Source organism: Cantharellus anzutake (genome assembly GCF_015039405.1).
Source record: "Cantharellus anzutake strain C23 chromosome Unknown EI90scaffold_2, whole genome shotgun sequence".
In the NCBI taxonomy this organism is placed as follows: domain Eukaryota; kingdom Fungi; phylum Basidiomycota; class Agaricomycetes; order Cantharellales; family Hydnaceae; genus Cantharellus; species Cantharellus anzutake.
In genome coordinates this window covers 815,950-833,351 of record NW_024066952.1, presented here as the reverse complement: position 1 = coordinate 833,351, position 17,402 = coordinate 815,950, and the positions used below count along the sequence as shown (strand labels likewise).

The 17,402-nt window shown below is 48.9% G+C and overlaps 9 protein-coding genes across 9 annotated transcripts; 6 read left to right on the top strand and 3 right to left on the bottom strand.

Annotated features, from left to right (window-relative positions):
* The first annotated feature begins 1,052 nt into the window (after window positions 1–1,052).
* On the top strand, window positions 1,053–2,830 carry EI90DRAFT_796166 (uncharacterized protein). Its single transcript, XM_039068061.1, has 4 exons — window positions 1,053–1,129; window positions 1,184–2,044; window positions 2,091–2,216; window positions 2,277–2,830. Exons 2-4 carry the CDS (start codon window positions 1,275–1,277, stop codon window positions 2,329–2,331), a joined length of 951 nt encoding a protein of 316 aa, XP_038923296.1. The 5' UTR covers window positions 1,053–1,129; window positions 1,184–1,274; the 3' UTR covers window positions 2,332–2,830.
* EI90DRAFT_3030432 (thiamine biosynthesis protein) lies at window positions 2,661–4,687 on the bottom strand. Its single transcript, XM_039058218.1, has 8 exons — window positions 4,562–4,687; window positions 3,847–4,510; window positions 3,662–3,785; window positions 3,465–3,608; window positions 3,364–3,405; window positions 2,988–3,314; window positions 2,881–2,936; window positions 2,661–2,826 (listed from the first exon to the last, which is right to left on the bottom strand). Exons 2-8 carry the CDS (start codon window positions 4,460–4,462, stop codon window positions 2,690–2,692), a joined length of 1,446 nt encoding a protein of 481 aa, XP_038923295.1. The 5' UTR covers window positions 4,463–4,510; window positions 4,562–4,687; the 3' UTR covers window positions 2,661–2,689.
* Window positions 4,688–4,711: 24 nt separating this feature from the next.
* On the top strand, window positions 4,712–8,045 carry EI90DRAFT_3030431 (uncharacterized protein). Its single transcript, XM_039058217.1, has 6 exons — window positions 4,712–4,783; window positions 4,842–5,416; window positions 5,475–5,814; window positions 5,880–6,491; window positions 6,547–6,665; window positions 6,714–8,045. Exons 2-6 carry the CDS (start codon window positions 4,931–4,933, stop codon window positions 7,644–7,646), a joined length of 2,490 nt encoding a protein of 829 aa, XP_038923294.1. The 5' UTR covers window positions 4,712–4,783; window positions 4,842–4,930; the 3' UTR covers window positions 7,647–8,045.
* EI90DRAFT_2964670 (uncharacterized protein) lies at window positions 7,918–8,405 on the bottom strand (the record flags this gene model as incomplete). Its single annotated transcript, XM_039055498.1, has 2 exons — window positions 8,328–8,405; window positions 7,918–8,277 (listed from the first exon to the last, which is right to left on the bottom strand). The coding sequence occupies exons 1-2, from the start codon at window positions 8,364–8,366 to the stop codon at window positions 7,918–7,920; spliced, it is 399 nt and encodes a 132-aa protein (XP_038923293.1). The 5' UTR covers window positions 8,367–8,405.
* Window positions 8,406–9,150: 745 nt separating this feature from the next.
* On the top strand, window positions 9,151–11,028 carry EI90DRAFT_3030423 (uncharacterized protein). Its single transcript, XM_039058216.1, has 4 exons — window positions 9,151–9,661; window positions 9,778–10,545; window positions 10,603–10,783; window positions 10,865–11,028. The coding sequence occupies exons 1-4, from the start codon at window positions 9,209–9,211 to the stop codon at window positions 10,927–10,929; spliced, it is 1,467 nt and encodes a 488-aa protein (XP_038923292.1). The 5' UTR covers window positions 9,151–9,208; the 3' UTR covers window positions 10,930–11,028.
* Window positions 11,029–12,219: 1,191 nt separating this feature from the next.
* On the bottom strand, window positions 12,220–13,003 carry EI90DRAFT_3030418 (uncharacterized protein). Its single transcript, XM_039058215.1, has 2 exons — window positions 12,979–13,003; window positions 12,220–12,918 (listed from the first exon to the last, which is right to left on the bottom strand). The coding sequence occupies exon 2, from the start codon at window positions 12,912–12,914 to the stop codon at window positions 12,564–12,566; it is 351 nt and encodes a 116-aa protein (XP_038923291.1). The 5' UTR covers window positions 12,915–12,918; window positions 12,979–13,003; the 3' UTR covers window positions 12,220–12,563.
* Window positions 13,004–13,299: 296 nt separating this feature from the next.
* Window positions 13,300–14,681, top strand: EI90DRAFT_794998 (cornichon protein-domain-containing protein). Its single transcript, XM_039068060.1, has 8 exons — window positions 13,300–13,566; window positions 13,632–13,651; window positions 13,721–13,782; window positions 13,865–13,933; window positions 13,992–14,104; window positions 14,178–14,300; window positions 14,382–14,404; window positions 14,492–14,681. Exons 1-8 carry the CDS (start codon window positions 13,442–13,444, stop codon window positions 14,500–14,502), a joined length of 546 nt encoding a protein of 181 aa, XP_038923290.1. The 5' UTR covers window positions 13,300–13,441; the 3' UTR covers window positions 14,503–14,681.
* A 792-nt stretch (window positions 14,682–15,473) lies between these two features.
* EI90DRAFT_3030408 (uncharacterized protein) lies at window positions 15,474–15,923 on the top strand. The gene has a single exon (XM_039058214.1). It carries the CDS (start codon window positions 15,567–15,569, stop codon window positions 15,741–15,743), a length of 177 nt encoding a protein of 58 aa, XP_038923289.1. The 5' UTR covers window positions 15,474–15,566; the 3' UTR covers window positions 15,744–15,923.
* A 111-nt stretch (window positions 15,924–16,034) lies between these two features.
* On the top strand, window positions 16,035–17,105 carry EI90DRAFT_3149905 (retrieval of early ER protein Rer1). Its single transcript, XM_039065623.1, has 6 exons — window positions 16,035–16,122; window positions 16,179–16,314; window positions 16,367–16,382; window positions 16,438–16,630; window positions 16,686–16,820; window positions 16,879–17,105. The coding sequence occupies exons 1-6, from the start codon at window positions 16,067–16,069 to the stop codon at window positions 16,940–16,942; spliced, it is 600 nt and encodes a 199-aa protein (XP_038923288.1). The 5' UTR covers window positions 16,035–16,066; the 3' UTR covers window positions 16,943–17,105.
* Window positions 17,106–17,402: the final 297 nt, after the last annotated feature.

The following is a 17,402-nucleotide window of genomic DNA, read 5'->3' as shown; positions in this document are numbered from 1 at the left end:
TGGAACGTGAATCGAACTAACCGAGGGATCGAAAGATCCAGTTGCAATCACAAATGATTGATCGGCAATCGTGGTCGTCGTACCAGTAATGTCGAATGTCTCCGACAAAGGCTGCACAGAGCCGGCCGGGCGTCAACGGCGCATGTGGATAAAGTAGAGGACGCCACGTCATTGATCACTCAGGCAATGAGATTGCCTCGTATGGAATAGGAGATCGCCCATGCTGGGGCGATTTAGCACTGTGTTACCAGTCAAAAGTGACCAGTACCTCCCCTCGTCTGAACCTGGTCCCCAAAATGAGTCTTGCGAGTACTGGAGCCGAAATTATACTCACCTATAAGGAGTTTGCTGTAAAGTCGTCCATTTTCACGTCTGGGAACGTATTGTAACCTATAAAATTAGCGAGAGGTGTCAAAGCTTGAGCCATGTATAAGAGGAGGGTGAAGTCAAACGTATGACCTTTAAAAGAGAGGTTGTGGTGTAACCTAGCAGTTAGGTTACGTGCATGTCAAAGGATTCGGCGTTAAGAAAACACCGTCAAAGTGCAAATGGACTCTCACTACATAGTAGTTGACAGGGGATGTCACTGTCAACCCAAATTCCGGACATCAACAGCGCATTCCTGTTTTCGATATATCAGCGATGCACTTAGCATTTCCAGTTAGAAATCGACGGTCTGGAGCCACCCCAAACACGCCAACACCGATGAAAGTTCGATCGAATTTAAACATCTCGGAACCGTAAGCACTAACGTGATCACCGAAACTGGAGCCCATCAGAGTGACCGAGTCGGAACCGTCACAACTCGGTGTTAAGTTTCAAGTGCGACGCTTGAGCCAATCGGAGGGCGGGAAACCGTCGCCGACCTGTGCTCTTAATGTAGGTTAATAGAGGCTGGTCACAAAAATGAAAAATTTCCGCACGGCCGAGTAGAGGTGGATGTGCATATATAATTATAAAATAAGAATAAGCTCCTGCACGCGTCGCCTACAGTAAGTGAGTCGTGATACGCATATTTTGTGTGGCAGGAAAATGCCGGCTCCCACGTGTCACGCTTCCGGAATCAGAGTCTGCCAGCAACTGCCGGTATTGCGTCGAGGCTCCCGATCGTGCAGGTACAGTAATCTGAGTCGGTATGACATCGCTTGGCCCAAGTTACGCTCATTGCTCATACATCAACTAGTTTGAAATCATCGTCGAAAGGAAGGATGCGTGCGTAACTTCACAGAGAGGCGCTCGTACCTTTGATCATTCGGGCGCGCGTAGAAACATCGATGGAATGCTCGGGAAGTAGCGTAGGGAGCATGCCCGAGCTGGTGACTATGATTATTTGGGAGGCTTTTCTGGACACCATCAAACGACCCGTGGAGCGCTCAGAGATCGAGGATCGCACTGCGTTTCTCCTAGCCATCACTGGAGTAAATCGGACTTGGCGCGATGTCGCCATACAACGGTCAAGTCTGTGGTCAACAATTGACATTGATTGGCCAGAAGCTCAAAAGAAAACCTGGCTTGAAAGATCTAGAGGAAAGCCTCTCGATATCCGCGCCCACCTCACGGCGCCCAGCCAGCTCACTTTGGTCGAAGAAGGGGAGGATTCCCCTCTCGATTTTGAGACGCTGAAACAAGAATCTTCTAGATGGAAATCTGTTCTTGTCCGAGCAGATCCTTGTTCCAATCAAATTCGGGATTTTGTAGGATTCATCCTTGCGTGCGAGTTTCCCGCACTGGAAGAGATGGTTTTGATTGTCGACGCGGAATACAATCCACACCTGGAGGAGATCTCAATTCCAGACGATGCTTACATTCGCTATCCCGCCCTACGCGACTTATCCCTTCGCGGCTTCATTTTATGCGGTGTAGTAGGGATCTGCCTAAACCTTAACAGATTGGATATGCAAGATTGTGACTTCGCGTTGGGGATGGACGTTCCTGGACTTTTTATCCCTTCCCCGAAATTCGAAGTCCTCACTTTTCACTGGGTCCGAGCAGACACTGACGAAGTTGGAATCACCTTTGGTGATGCATCGCCAGCTGCACCAAGGTTACACACACTCGTCATAGGAGCTGGAACTAACCAGCAATTTCAGTCTCTCTGTATTGGATATGTCAGCTTTCCATCCCTGCAGACGTTATATTTCGCGCAAGACGCCGAGCCTGAGGATTGGGCTTTCCCCGATTCCTTGGTTCATCCCAAGGACCTTCTCATTGGCCTCGTGAGCTCAATCCGTGACGTGTTCTAGGATCCGCTTCGATCCGTCCTACTTCATACTTAGATACAGAAGACATCGCTCAAGACTCTGGGCCTCGAGGGTTCGCCGGGGTTTATAGATGACATACTTTCGAAGTCTATCATTGCTGCTTCCACTCGCCCAGCCCTCTCATCCTTATATGTCAATGTCACGCCAAGCAATTGGCCTATACCTGAAACGCTACTTGGTACCATTATATCAGCTTGTTCATGTTTGGACGCCAGCCTAGGACTAATTTCGATCAGTCGCGGAGGAACGTCGACGATTCTGGATGAACTATCAAGGACGCTAGACACGTCAAAAGTGATAGTGACAGATGCAGAATTCCAGGTTTGAAATGGTGTTCATCATTCAGAGTTGGGTCAGGGAGTTGGCGATCAACGAGGGGTCGTTATTTAGGGCTAGGCCCAAGAATACAACTTCCGACGCTCTGTGTCTCACTCATCCCTCTTGACTTCAAATGCCATGTCCCAGAATGCTTTTTCCAATTCAACGCAACGATACCAGGTAGCTTTCAACCTTCCGTATGTTGTAGGTGTGAGTCCTTCTATGGCGATTCGTGATTCAAGCGCAGCTACGAGGACGTTAATGACTTGAGAGTGGGCCAGGAAACCTGTGATTATCTCACCGAGACCGGCTTGGCAAGCAGCTTGGTACTCTTCCCCCGAGTAATCTTCAATCCACCTGAAAGATATGTCTTAGCAAGTTACCTATCAAGTCTGGGTGGTAACAGACTTTCGGTAGGGGTTACCCTCCAAATGAATTCCACTATCTTCACGTTCAGACTCTGTCCGGAGCCAAAGCCCCACTTCTCCGTATCCCAGGAGACATGCTGCCAATGCAACCACCAACGTGAGGTCATCACCTCTCAAACCCGCATCAATGATAAAGCTCCCATACGCAGTCGTCGTCGTGGACTCCATGATGGGTACACCGCCCTTGACTGAGACGCCCCATTGGTCGCAGAATGACTCGTGCATCTTGGATTCGCGCATTACGTGAAGCATGATTTGGGCTGAAGTTTGTATCCCTTCATAAGTTGTGGACTTGAGGGCTAACAGACTGAAGTAAAACACCTGAGCATGACTCATGGGTGATAATCGGTACGCACGCGTGTGCACGAGCATAATATTGCAGGTAAAGGTAGTCTTGCCTGGCGGGGACGGAGACTTGAGCGGTCGGACTGGTATGAAGAGGGTTTTTGCGTCTCACTCGATGAAGTGAACGAAACATTCCCTTGGAAGAGTCCCGTTTCCCAATTGAATAACAAAAGGGTGCTGCACATACTGCTTCCATGTGCTAACATTTCCGTAGATGAGACTACTGACGAAAGGATGAGGGGCTTCAGTGGAAGGACTGTGAAAAATGATGAGGCCTCAGTTAACAATGGAAGTTGCCAAGACGCGCACAGTGGAACCACCCGCGGTATGACAGGGTGGAGGTGGTTCAGAGGGCCCGCTCCACGTCCCAGAGGAACAGCTGTGGATATCCCTTCGTGGGTGTAGACAATCCCTTGTTTAATCGATTCAACGACTGAATCGGGTAAATCAAGTAAGCAGAACTGCACACGGTGTCACCAATCGCCATGTCTCACTTGTGAGTCCTTTTGCAAGCCCACATGCAATGGCTGCTGCGAGGGTACAACCTGTACCATGGGTACTAGAGGATGGCAGACGAGCATTGGCGAACAGAGTAAATGGCTTGCGAATGGATTTATTGTCCGGCTCGTAAAGCACGTCAACTACTAGGCTGGGCAAGAGAACGGCCTTGACCGCTGAGCGAAGAACAGCAGGATATTCAGGATCAAGCAAATTTGCGTAATCAACCGCACAATCTTCGAGTGTCCGAAGCTCTAGTAAAAATTCTTCTAAGTTCATCTCGAGATGGCCGCCTTTCAGAAGAACAGCTTTAGCGCCATAGGTCATCACAAGACGCTTCGCCGCATTGCACATGTGAGTGATGGTAGAAATTCGGACCGTCACATCACCCTCCGCAAGCAGAAGCTCCGCCTCCCGTATGTTAGGGGTCACTATGGTAGCTAGCGGAAACAGCTTGGAACGCATAGTATTCACGGCCGACAGCTCGAGCAGCCGGTGCCCAGAGGTGGACACCATGACGGGATCGACCACAATGTGTGCATTAGATACACCATTTTGATGAGTTTTCAGCACCTCTGTAACTTTTTCGATTATGGCAGCATCATGAAGCATGCCCGTCTTGAATGCTTTGATCGAAAAATCATCCAAGACTGCGCGAAGCTACTAAGGCCTTGTCAACAACCCGAATTATGCGTAACAAAAACGTGCCACCTGCTGCTCTACGAATTCAGGTGGAGTTGCATGGACCCCTACAACACCCGTAGTAGACTGAGCAGTCAAAGCTGTGATAACAGTGGCACCATAGCATCCAAGTGCCGTGAACGTTTTTAAATCTGCCTGTGAATGAGTTTTCCGTCAGCGCCCCAGGGCTCCCACAAACGGTTCACTCTTCCCTGTATTCCGGCGCCACCGCTCGAATCTGATCCTGCGATTGTGAGTACCGTCATCAACGTCATCTATGGGGTGAATTATTGTTTAGGATATTCGACAGAAGTGACCACCTGACCGTTGCTAGCTTAGTCTCTGGGTCCGCTCTTCTTTCCCCAGGACCACAACCGTAGGGGGGTTGCTGCCTACAACATGTCTCGAGAGGCGTACCCACTCCGTACATCGTACTTATCGTCTTCAACATCTGGCTCAAGCTCAGGAGCAACATCGCCTCGAACGCTCACGGACGACACAATCTGTGACATCGAGTCGCTCTCCTCAGATGGATCCACTATCGCCCCAAAAAAGTCATTCGGTGGGCCTGCTCATTACTACCATCATCATAAGCCTGCAAGCTACTACGCGTATTCGACCACTTCTGCTTATCACGACCCCTCCCAATCTCGTTCGGGTTCGCCAAGCCAGTATTTTAACTCTGAAGATGATCAGCCATTCCAACCCCTTCTGAGGAACGCGAGTGGGCGCTCCACTCCTGTAGTCTCTTCGCCGAGACGAAAACGATTCGGCAATGAGCTGGGGCGCCGTGCACGACGTCGACATCTACAAGTCAGCCTCAAGATGCGTATTTTCACTGCTTTTGTTAGGCATCCACTTTTCCCATCCTCACCCTCTTCGATTGTGCGTGATTGGGTTCCCTTTTTGACTTTGAGTGGATGCTGACGGGGCTTTGCATAAGTTTTTGACCATCGCTGCCATTTTTCTGACAGCACTAGCAACTACGTTGTTCCTCATGCGCGTCCTCAATCCGGACAAAAATGCGCTTCCATGGAGGTCATATTGTGCCCTGTCGCCCCAATTTTCCGCTGCTGAACTAAGTAAACTTCCGCCAGTCGGGATTTTCATCGGTGTTATGAGCGTGGAAAGTGCTGTTGAGCGAAGAATGCTTATTCGCAGCACTTGGGCCAAGCATCCACGGAGTAGAGGGTCAAACGGTGGCACCGATCGGACAATCGTTAGGTTCATTCTTGGTGCTCCTTCTGCCGACTGGATGAGAAGGATTCAACTTGAATCTGAGAGTGAGCCGCGTCAAGACTCGGAATGTCACGGTACATATTCTGATGTTGAATATTGATTCTTGCAGCATACAAGGATATCGTGCTACTCCCTAGTTCGGAGGACACGAATAGTGGGAGAACACACGCTTTTGTCCAATGGGCCCACACAAATGCTTTCGTTCCACCTCCCGATCCCTCGTCTAATCAAAGCTACAGTGCCAAACATCCCTCGCCGTACGATTGGCAGTATAGCCATAAACGAGCAGCAATACCACTCTCCGGCACGCTATTTCCATCTTTTGATGATGGGCGTCGCCCAGCGCCTCTTCCCCCTGCCCCGCATGATCCCAGGACTGCTAACACGTCAACTGAGTGGGTGCGACCCCAATTCTTCGTCAAAGCGGAGGATGACTCTTTCGTGATGCTGACTGAGCTTGAGGCTCGCTTGCGTTTGGAGTGGTACGAAGCACTCTCGGATGTGACGAACGAGGCCGGCACAGCGGGTAGTTCTGGTCATCGAGAAGCGTTGCCCAAGACCAAGTTACCCATGACGAGCAGTGCAGTGCAGCTCCCACAGCGGTCCACGACCTGGATAGCAGCGGAGGCCCAGTCTACGTCCAGCGTTACCGCATTCGGTTACGATTCTTACAAGTCTCAGGGTGGCAAGAAGAGCATTGATCCAATGATTTATTGGGGTTGTGAGTATGAACACTTCCGTTCCGATCTTATGCATTCTGAATTTTGCGTTGCAAGATCTTGTCAAGGCTCGATTCATGGCAGGGGAGTTGTACGCACTATCCTCGTCACTCGTAGATTACATAGCAACAGACCCGGTGGTGGCGTCCACTGTACAAGGGAAAGAAGACCAGTTGGTATGTCAACTTCATCGGAGCCTAGTTCCAACTAACCCACAACCTTAGACTGCACGTTGGTTGCGAATTCATCCTCGGGCAAGCGATGTTCGTTGGCGAAGCGAGCGCTGTTGGATATATGATCATCCTCGAGCTGGTACTGTATACTCGCATGGGTTTTTGTTCCCTTCGGAAGTCGCTCGTATTCGTCACGAAACAACACACGGTTCAAGTCCTGCGGAGATCCACCTTCTCCCAATGTCTACATCGTCCGCTGATCCTTCACTTACGCACTCGACTGTTTCGAAGTTCGGCTACCCGTATAAGGCGCCATCCTCAAACTTGACTACGGACCAAGAAGTTGAAGCTCTGATTGAAGGTTCTCCCCTTTCTCGGTTGAGGGATGAGACTTTGGGGGGCTGCTCAGGGGAGGCGAGTGCCCAGGAAGTTGCCAGTGCATGGAGACGAAGAGAGACGCGTGAGCAGCGGATGGGAGGCGCCTCTCTTGGTGGAACTATCGTCGTGCACTTCATCAAGCGCAATGAATGGTTCTTGGAGACGGCTATTGCGTTCCTGCATGATGATCCGAAGGACGAGTCTGCCCCTGCACACGGCTCGTCAACTACTTCCGAACCCTCCCCTGTTGCAGGGGATTCAGATGGCATGCGTGCGGAGACGGATCTAAATAACAAAGTCCCCATCGACTTGTCGAATCTCGATCCCCCTCCCGGACTGGGACCAAGTAGGACCGAAACAGATCTGAGCAATCACACCCCCATTGATTTATCTCATTTGGATGATTACGTCGCACCTAATCCACCGCCATCAACCCCTCAGCCTGGCCGCATTGCGTCCGATTTGCAGCACAAGACACCGATCGACTTGTCTCACCTGGATCCCATCGATTCCCCAGTCTCTGAGCCGCTCGAGGACTCAGAGCAACCTGTGATATCAGATGACAATGTCATGTCTCCGTTCGGCACCGAGATAATTCGGCAGTAAAGCGTGTATCTTGCCAAGCATTATACCTGCACTTGTGATTTATTGTTTTCTTCAAACCTGCCTACAATCGTTGAGAACCCTACATTCATTTTTCTTCAACCCAACTGGGACTATTCATTTTGCTCAGAAAAAAGTGTGGTGTGGTGTATATATTAGGGCCATTTTAGGTCACCATGCTAGAGTGTGTGCTCTGCATCGCGGTTCACCGACACAGCATGCATGAATTTAGATCACACATTCTGATTATCTGTTTCAGGGTACATTCTCCATGTTATGGTACAAGTTGTGTTGGAGAGATACCGTCTATAAGGCTTCCGTCTATGGGGTTGGATATTCCTCCATTATGACATTCATCGGCAGAGGAGATAGAACGATATTCCAAGGGGCCACAAGCTCCATGATTAGTCAGTAGAGCAACTTCGTACTCCAAACCCGATGATTTCGATGATTTCGGTGCGAAGAGGATGAAGTTGAAACCGGCAGTCTCAGGGCACGTTGCATCTCTGTCATAGTGCTCGCTAAAGTAGCTGGACAGAGATAATGGTGTACTGGCATTATGCGAAAGATATTGCTGAACAAACGATCCACGGAGACAGCACACTTCTCGTCCAAAGGTTCGGTGATGTTGGTCCTATGTTTATTCTATGCAAGTAGTCTACGTAGTCAGTGGTTGATGCGCACAAGAAACCGATCTGACCAGCCATATCGATGCCTAGTCATTTGCCCCCTGCCTCTAAACCGATGCCGGATAGAATCCAGCCTCCAGAGACTGTGCCTGTATATTACCATCGGATGGTCGTCTCGGTCACCGAAGTTGTGGAAATGGACTGGCAGTGTTGGACGGGCCAAGAACTGTCTCTGCTAGCGCAGAGTATCCTAGCTTGTGGAAGGGCGCAATATAAGGCACGAAGTAACAACAGGGTCGATATTGTAACTCACAAGGAGTAATTCTGGTCATCTAATGACAGGATCCGGTACCCATGATGCGAGGAGCAATAAGAAATGGAAGTGAATTGAAGACCCCGTCACTATTTAGTATTTTTTATGCAACACTCAGAAAAGTCTAAGTGAGGTCTCCTTGCATAACGCAATTCAGTTACCGAAATAGGATCACAGGACCCGCTACAGAGTGGCGGAGCGAGGCCCCCTACGATAATGGCTCAGGCTTGACTGACTGACAAATCAAGGTGAGGTCCCCAGTCCCCAGCCCAAGTCTGATGTCTTAACTGCTGCCTTTTTTTGGTCACGCCTTAGCCCGGCCAAATATTGCTAGCAGCACAACCAACACTCTTCGCAACGAGTCTTGCGATTGTATCTCGTCATTAGCGAACTCTTACACCCTGTCCAAAGACAGACTTGAAGGAAAATCGTCAATCTAAATGATGACAAACTATTTGACAGCGGAGCGGGCTTGCCGAACACGCCCGCGGACTGTCAGGGTACAAGTGACCCTTCAACTTTGCATGTTTATAAAAGCCGCTCGAATGACCTATTCTGTGCAACCCCTCAAGTGTACAACTCGTCGTTTTTGACACTAGTGGGGAAACGCTTCTACGCCCATAATGTTTACCAGGCGCTCGCTTGCTTTCCTTCTTGCCCTCCCATCCGTTCTCGTATCAGCCGCGGACCCGGCTCAGCAGCCTGTCCAGGGGGGATGTGGTCCTGGTGTCTGTGATCAACTGGGGTGTGGGGGCTACCAACTGGAAAATTATCCTATTACAACAAATTATCAACAAGTCATGACGGGACCGGAGCCGTGGCCTACACCTGATGGCGCAACTGTCGTTGGTTTTGGAGAGGCAGATGGTGTTACGACCGTTGTTTTCGAAGCGACCAAACCTGCTTATATCGCTGTGCCTACTAACCCACCCAAAGACGGAGGTAAATGGACGGTTGTTGAGGAGGCCGTGACCATTCCCAATGGCCCTGGAAATACGTTGACCATCACGAGTCATGCGTTGACGACCGTTCCTGCGTGTCCCACTCCTTCGACGATTACGTCGACTACTACGACGGTGTTGCCTCCTGTCACGACGACTGTCGATCGAGTGGATTATCAGACATCGGTGAGTTACCAGTGTTCTTGCTCGAGTCAGACGCAACGCCTCAACATGGTCTATACTGCGACCAGTACATCACCACTACGTCCACTGTTACTTCGAGGACGACGGACACTCAGTACATAACTCTTCCGCCCATCACCACCTTTTCGACAACCACGTTCTTCGCCACTCCAGTTACAGTTACGTCTTATGTGACCTTGCCACCTGTCACTTCAATTTCTTTAGTGACTCTTCCTCCGTTGACTGTCACTTCTACCATTACAACCACCGCAACAATCACTATACCCGTCACGCCGTCACCTCCCACACCAACATGCACGCCTGCTGTCCTCAAGCCCTGGACCAATGTCGATATTTACACAAACAACCCCTTCCGCTTCGTAACCAATGATCCATCCCCACAGATCCTCAGTATCCAAGACGCGGGTTACAAGAAGGAAAGATACTCTGTCGTCGTCGACGGACAGCAGATTGGAACTACTTCCCCCATTAACCCTGACTCGGGCGTTTGGTGCGCTCTCACCCCCGCCGCCAAAGACACTTGTGAAGTCAAAGGCCTCAGTAAAGGACAGTTCATCATCCCCCCCGGATCGCACGTTGTCGAAATCGTCAATATCCTCGGAGTTGTCAATAACCCTGATGCCTACTCGACTATATTTTACCAGCTTGAGCGTCAATGTACTATTACTATCCCTCCTCCACCTCCATGCTCGCAAAGGCCTGTTCAGGATGTGGCGGTTGTCGATGTTTACAAGAATAACCCTTACAATTTCTCCTTCAACTTCAACTTCCCCACCAAGTTAACGGTAATGGATGCGGGTTACCGTGCCGAGAAGGCAAGTGAATTCCACGCTTCCTTAAGAAGGGAAGCTCATCTTCTTCGTCTTGTGCAGTATAAAATTTCGATAGATGGAGTCCTCGTAGGCGACACAGACGCATACGCCATCAATCGCCTCGTTTGGTGTGGTATCACTCCCAATACCTACCAAAACTGCCTGAACAGTCAAATGAGCAAAGGAGAATTTGTTGTACCTGCCGGCGTACACACCGTCACCGTAACACTGGAAGCGGGCGGTGAGTTTTTTTTTTTTATTTTTTTTCTTGTCTTTTTCTTTTTCCGTGAGATGGCTGAACGCTAATTTGCGAATCGAACAGTTTTCGAACCAACTTGGACGTACAGTACGATATTCTACAAGATTGACACCTACTGCCCATCTTAAGTCCATACGACGGGGTGGGTAGCATCTGTCACTTGGACCTGCCCCCCCCCACCCCAAATTGCGAGTTCATTGGAATCGTTTGTTCATCACTTGACATGTACGACACGAAATGATAATTGCTTGGCCGCAATTAATACAAATTTAAAGCTTCTAAATGTGTGGGTGCCAATTCCCTTCCAAACGAGGAAGTGTATATGCAGGCAACGGTTCTGTAAACAGCGCGATCCTAAGATGAAAGAGAGGGGTTACTTTAGTATGGAGGGGGAACATACCTTCTCGCATTACTCCTGCCTTCGGTGCTTGACTGGAGAAAGATGGCCCGGAGAAGTGTCATTTGGAAGGTGAGCCACCCTCTGCATGGTTACTGACAAGGGGAGCGGATCTATCTGAAAATTCGGGCGGGGAAACAGCCAACATCCGCAAACATTATTGGTCGATTTGGGGATGGAAAGCTTCTATAGTAAAGGAGTTTAGCCAAGTACCACAATGTACGAGGTTGCTTACAGAACGTGCGCTTGGAGAGAGAAACAGCGAGGGATGTGATATGGTCTGCGTCCGTCACCGATGCCACTTGAAACCGACTCGTTTTTCAAGTGTACTTTGAGCAGCCACAATGTCCTTGTCATGCTCAAAATGGTAAGTACCGAGTAATGTGCTCGCAACAAAGGAATACTGGGAAGGGGATCAGGGAAGAAGACATGTCCAAGTAGAAAGAAAGCGTTACTTCATTCGTGAATGCCATCAAGGAACAAAATCCTCGCTGAGATTTTTGACGTTCACCGTAGGAAGCTGTGAACAGGAATATACAGGTCGATCGAGAAGAACAGACTGCTCGAGTATATTTTGATGAAGGCTTGACGCGTCAACGGAACGATGTCGAGCACGTAGTTATTAGAAATTGTTTGGCGTGTTTTCCGATGCCGAGAAAGAATGCGAGAGTTGGATCCCATCGTGTTTTCGCCGACTTTGGTTTTGAAGCCATAAACTTGCTGCAGCTAACGAAGCTGAACAAGGACGAATATCTAATGGACATTGGAACTCCATTGAGAGGAGTATTGGTTGAACGCAGGCAGGACTCTCGCCTCTATGACTTCGTAAAGTTGAACGAACAGTTACTGAGTGGAAAGGTCACATGAAAGATTTGTCCGTTAAAGCTACGTAATGGATGAAAGAGTCACAAGGCTGTATGAGAACACGTCATCAAATCCAGCACGTTTTACGTAATATCGGCACGCATGCCACGAAGGTGCCTGAGCGCGCAATATGTATTGATGACGTTGTCGATGTGAGCCACAGAGTACACGTTCATCCTTCGATCGATGGGATGAAGGAAGGACCTGCTACATGTTAAAACAACGTGTTCGACGAATAAGTCTTTCTGAGTATCTCCTCGTTTGAAATCGATCGTTCCAAATCTTTCCATGAGAATACGCCTCCTCAATGTTGTACAACTCGGAGGTGCTCGCAGCCCTAGTTCAAGCTGCAGACTCAACAGGATGGTCGAGCCAGCAAACCAAGGCTATCTGGAATTATCTGCTTAACCAACATACCGTGACTAAGCTCTGGTCTGTGAGGGCTGGACAGATTGACCCCCAGCGACCGAGACATGTGGAGACCGATCTCGCCTTAGTCTATCACCCTATCGGCGTCGAAGGGTCGAAACCATTTCCTGTCATTCTCCTCGACACATTCAAGCCGAAGCTTCCATTGCAAGGATCGAACGCGGTGGAGCTCAATTTACAAGAAGTGAAGGAATATGAGGCAAGAAGTCCTCGATATCTATCCACCGACGCCGATTTCTTTGGCCTGCAACGGATGTGGGGTGTTTCGGCAGTTGGTCGGAAGTTTAAACTCTGGGTATGGGACGTAGAGGAGTTGTTGTGTTTGCCGTATACCGTGGAGGGTCGCGGTGGATGGCTAGACATTATCCAAGATGCATGGATCATCCAAGATTTTGTAAATGAGGCTATGGGCCATGCTGACATTCTTGTGAGTCCTTTTGCGTTGATACTGCGAAGGGAGAGAAGACCAGCTCAATCGTCTTACAAGGCTGATGCTATGGGCCAAATCCCTGACGGATTCCCCGATACGTAAGAAGCTGCATGAATTCAGGTTCTATTGAAAGAGTATTGACCTGCAGATGTTGGGACAATAGGTTGGTGGAATTGTTGGGGGAGGCCTTTAGCAATCTAAGCGCAAGCACGAATCTAGAACTTGGAAGTGGGTGATGAGTCATCTCCTGAGAATTCGACGTGCAATTCTGACCCCTCTTCTTTCGATTTCATACGGTCACGAAGACCTGGACAACTAACTCCAAGACAGATACATGGCCCACTAATATACCCCCCTTGTAGGATATGCATGATTGCTCTTGTAGATCAGATATAGTGCTACCCGGGTGTCTAACATTTGGCACTGGTTGTTGAACAAGACTCATACATTCCACCATATACGCAAATTTGCTTGCCAGTACTAGCATACGGGAAAATTCTGCACCGTATCATGTAGCGCCATGTTTCACACTCCCATTTGTCCAAATGGGGAAAACGAGCGCAAAGAATTTATAAGCGCCAAGGCCGGAAGCAAAGTGCCACCTCGGACACGCGTCTTTCCGACTACGACATTAATTTCTCCTAGGTGACATCGTCAAGTTCACAGTCCCTCCCTATTTGAGCCCAGTATAACCACAGACTCATCCATAGGCCCAAAATGAGTGGCACAGGTGAGGGAAATTCCCGAGAATTACCTTTTGACGGGGCTAGGTCCCAATGATTTAATTGTTTTATTTCAGGTTGGCTTTATCTCTTCAGCGTTCTTGCTGCGGCTGCACTGCTCTTCACCATGGTTTTCTACGTATGCGGCATGCAGTGGCAAGCTTTGGCCACATCAGAAAGAGCTGATTTTGGATTTCGGCGCTTTCTATGCATTTTGATAGATAATAATGTTCTCTGACCTGGAATGCGACTACATCAACCCTATCGACCTCTGCCAGAAGCTCAATCAGGTACAGTCGTTTGTCATGGATGGCCGTATAACGACTGACGTTTCCTTCATTTCGCTAGTTCGTGCTGCCAGAAATGGGGGCACATGCTGCTCTCTCATTATTATTCCTATTTACGGGGCAATGGATGTCCTTCCTCCTCAATGTGCCGTTAATCGCATACAATGTGCAAAAGTAATATCTTCGTTTACTTTCCTATCGTCGTTACAGAATTCTTGCTGAAGCCCTGCCTCTCTGCTCACCATAGAGTCCGACAGCAAAATCACATGTACGACGCAACAGAGATTTTCCGAACGCTTGGTGCCCAGAAGAAAGAAAGCTTTATAAAACTAGGGTTTTATCTTGTTTCGTTCTTCTATTACCTGTACCGGTGAGTTCCCCACGTTTCATGAACGGATCCCCGTCCAGGGACAAGTAGTAACGCTGCCTTTCCTGCCCTTGTACACACTAGAATGATCCTAGCTCTCATTGCTGGTGAGTGAACCCTTTCAGACGCCTTGAGGTGGCCTTCCATGATCCACTAAAAATGAATGATGTATTATCTTCGCTGTCACTCTATAGAGGAATCCTAGAGGACAATGTTTCATTGGTGGGGTGTTTGATCGGTAGGATCCCTCTCTCTCTCTCTCTCTCTCTCTTGGGAGGGCTGCAGTAGGAACGTGCAGGGACGGTGCAGCAATGGTGCTGGGTCAACGATCTTCTGTAAATGCCTCATGACGGATGATAATTAATGTTTGGTTCCCTTATCTTTTGTCACGAGTTGGAGGGAAGTAACGACTAACAAATTTATCCCATTTGTTTGTCCCGTCATCCCGCATTTTGTGTGAACGACACGAATTCCTTCACACTGTGCCTACACGTCTGCCACTGACTCGCTCTGCTCTTCGCGCCCGCAATTAACATGGGCTTAGGCTGTATCATTCGTCGGAATGAGTGCATCTGGCCCCACCACGATGTGGTCGGGTCTACCGCTTGTGGCTCAGAAACGCAAGGACCGGTAAGTGGTCTTCGTTCAATAGCCTCAGTCAAGAGACTAAACCTAAATTCGCCCAACCATGCTTGGATCCTGCATGCCTGGTGTTAGGCAAGTCCTCCATCCCTCCCTAATCCGACTTTCTCCGCTATACCCGGATACTCTCTCGAGTGAGATGCAACGCTTGGCTGCACCCTCAGCCACCACCTTTGACGAAATACTCACCGGCTATGAGGAATAGCCTGTCTATGGGAGATACAATGTGAGATAAGAAATGACGAACCCCAGCCCCAAGCGAAGAAAATTGAAATGAACGGATATGAATATCCGTGTCAACGTTCAGGCCTTCGTGATCTGTCAGTCCTTTCTCGGTGTTCTTGGTGTGCGAGTGCCTTTGTGTCTTGTTGTCTTATGAGCCAAGACAGAATCCTCCATATATATCCCGCATTTGTGGAATAAAAGCTCATCACAATGCATGTAACCATCGTACATGAGTTGTTAGTACGAATCATAGCAACTAATGGATCCGGAAGCGTCAGAATATCAACTTTCATCGGCGGTTAGAGAGTTGAGAAACTTCTAATTGTTTGCGCATGAGGAGCGTATGCTATGTCCACCCCATTATGCAGGAAGAAAGCTTGAAAAGATGTCTTTCCGCACGTCATGGCCGGTGCCCCGGGCAGGGCTACCATCCGGGGACTTGTCAAAATGATCCTTGACTTGCCTGGATTGTTTCGTCAAGCGCCACCATCACGGCCAGGGGGGCAGAAGGCGCGGAAGTTCAGAACCCAATTACAGCTCGTGAGTCCTTCGGTCTCGTTTGGTATAGCGTATCCCTAAAAGATGGCTCTAGTTGGATGAACTGGGTGAGAATACTGAAGTAAAGCAGAAATCCTCGGGACGTTGAAGGAATGCGTTCAATTGCAACGAATCCTATCTGCTCATTTGTACCAGTCTTAGATACTGCATTGATGAGGATTTAGAATTTGTTATAGGGACTAGAGTCCTACCCAACTTGAGCCTATATTTTACATTTGCGAAGCACCCGGGGTTAGGTCGGGTTTTAGCTGTAACTCCGTTGACTTCGCGTCGCCAAAATCTGTCGATACTGTTCGCAGTTGCTCCGTTCATCAGAGATTCTAGGGACGGCAGCTGGCTAGGCAATGATGGATCCATCTTCGACTAATGAGTCGCCAATGTCTGAGGCACTTCAGCCATTGTATGCCAACCTTTTCTACGCGTTGAGGATGTGGCCTCATCTACTTTCTTGTGCAGATTCTCGAAGATCAAGCGGTACCAAAGAATATACCAAACTTATCTTGACCGCTCTGTTCCGCATGTTTTGCACCGATGGCTAAGCACCGTCGTTCTTATCGCCTTGTTCATTCTCAGAATTGTGCTGGCCCAAGGGGTATGCTGTTCCTTCAAAGTTTTAGAGTGCTTCTGACTCATCATCACCTCAGTGGTACATTGTATGCTGTGAGCCCCGGCGTGTTTCAAAGGTGATGATGGCTAACCCAGTTCACGCCCTCAGACGCCCACGCTATATACCTACTTAACCTTCTATTGGCATTCCTACAACCTAAATTTGACCCATCATTACAAGCTGACCTGAATGCCGATGCAGTTGAAGAAGGAGCAGATGCAGCGGACATGAACACGATGCCAAGGTATGCTGATGAGGAATTCCGACCGTTTATGCGACGGCTTCCCGAGTGGGATTTCTGGTGTGTACATTCGTATGCCAAGGCTACGACTGCCACCGACTTTATTTGTTCCCAGGCTTTCTGCAACGAGAGCGACCGTTATCTCTCTCTTGTGCACTACTACGGAATTGTTCGATATTCCTGTCTATTGGCCAATCCTCCTTATGTACTTCCTTATTCTCTTTGGCCTTACGATGAAACGCCAGATCTCGTACGTGTTGCCACTCCTTTCTTCCTATTGGGCACGATTAATCATTCTTGTGGAACAGCCATATGATCAAGTACAGATACATTCCCTTCGACATTGGGAAGCAAAAGTATAATACGAAGTAAATAAGGTCGCCGTTGTTACTTCGGTGACTGTTGTTTCTGATCAGTAGAGTTGGCCTGTCGTTTTGGTTATGTATGGAATTTATGAATTTGTTATTGCATGCAAGGAGCTTGCTGTTCGGGATTCACAATAATATTGTCACAACGCTGAACATGAATACATGAGATTGAATAAGTTAGCTGCTGTCCGGCCTCGGGAATGGCGCCACTGTTCGCTGTCGCGTCTTACAAAACTCCAGGGTGAAGGGTTCGCCATCTCCCCATCATACAGCACACATGACATGTTAATTTCTTTATGTTGTCGTGGTCTCGTGTCTCCAACATGGTATCAGGGCATGGGTTCAGATCCGTGCCGAATGTCGATTGAATGCTGGGCACGGCGATCTGTGTGGCGGAGCGAGGCTACATCGCCGTATGTCGGTGTCCTACCACTTGGAGCAAAAGGCAACAGTGTTTGGAGCAT

Bases quoted from the DNA above. Each gene is read 5' to 3' on its own strand.
- EI90DRAFT_796166 (XM_039068061.1), top strand. From the start codon at position 1,275: ATGGAATGCTCGGGAAGTAGCGTAGGGAGCATGCCCGAGCTGGTGACT. The intron at 2,045-2,090 runs GTTACACACACT...CAGCAATTTCAG, and splicing joins GCATCGCCAGCTGCACCAAG to TCTCTCTGTATTGGATATGT. The intron at 2,217-2,276 runs GTGAGCTCAATC...CTTCATACTTAG, and splicing joins AGGACCTTCTCATTGGCCTC to ATACAGAAGACATCGCTCAA.
- EI90DRAFT_3030432 (XM_039058218.1), bottom strand. From the start codon at position 4,462: ATGCTTCATGATGCTGCCATAATCGAAAAAGTTACAGAGGTGCTGAAA. The intron at 3,786-3,846 runs GTGAGACATGGC...TACCCGATTCAG, and splicing joins GCTTGCAAAAGGACTCACAA to TCGTTGAATCGATTAAACAA. The intron at 3,609-3,661 runs GTGCGCGTCTTG...CATTTTTCACAG, and splicing joins ATACCGCGGGTGGTTCCACT to TCCTTCCACTGAAGCCCCTC.
- EI90DRAFT_3030431 (XM_039058217.1), top strand. From the start codon at position 4,931: ATGTCTCGAGAGGCGTACCCACTCCGTACATCGTACTTATCGTCTTCA. The intron at 5,417-5,474 runs GTGCGTGATTGG...GCTTTGCATAAG, and splicing joins CATCCTCACCCTCTTCGATT to TTTTTGACCATCGCTGCCAT. The intron at 6,666-6,713 runs GTATGTCAACTT...CCACAACCTTAG, and splicing joins AAGGGAAAGAAGACCAGTTG to ACTGCACGTTGGTTGCGAAT.
- EI90DRAFT_3030423 (XM_039058216.1), top strand. From the start codon at position 9,209: ATGTTTACCAGGCGCTCGCTTGCTTTCCTTCTTGCCCTCCCATCCGTT. The intron at 9,662-9,777 runs GTGTTGCCTCCT...TACTGCGACCAG, and splicing joins TTACGTCGACTACTACGACG to TACATCACCACTACGTCCAC. The intron at 10,784-10,864 runs GTGAGTTTTTTT...CGAATCGAACAG, and splicing joins CGTAACACTGGAAGCGGGCG to TTTTCGAACCAACTTGGACG.
- EI90DRAFT_3030418 (XM_039058215.1), bottom strand. From the start codon at position 12,914: ATGTCAGCATGGCCCATAGCCTCATTTACAAAATCTTGGATGATCCAT.
- EI90DRAFT_794998 (XM_039068060.1), top strand. From the start codon at position 13,442: ATGTTTCACACTCCCATTTGTCCAAATGGGGAAAACGAGCGCAAAGAA. The intron at 13,567-13,631 runs GTGACATCGTCA...ACTCATCCATAG, and splicing joins ACGACATTAATTTCTCCTAG to GCCCAAAATGAGTGGCACAG. The intron at 13,934-13,991 runs GTACAGTCGTTT...TCATTTCGCTAG, and splicing joins TCTGCCAGAAGCTCAATCAG to TTCGTGCTGCCAGAAATGGG.
- EI90DRAFT_3030408 (XM_039058214.1), top strand. From the start codon at position 15,567: ATGGCCGGTGCCCCGGGCAGGGCTACCATCCGGGGACTTGTCAAAATG.
- EI90DRAFT_3149905 (XM_039065623.1), top strand. From the start codon at position 16,067: ATGATGGATCCATCTTCGACTAATGAGTCGCCAATGTCTGAGGCACTT. The intron at 16,123-16,178 runs GTATGCCAACCT...TTTCTTGTGCAG, and splicing joins TCTGAGGCACTTCAGCCATT to ATTCTCGAAGATCAAGCGGT. The intron at 16,821-16,878 runs GTACGTGTTGCC...CTTGTGGAACAG, and splicing joins ACGATGAAACGCCAGATCTC to CCATATGATCAAGTACAGAT.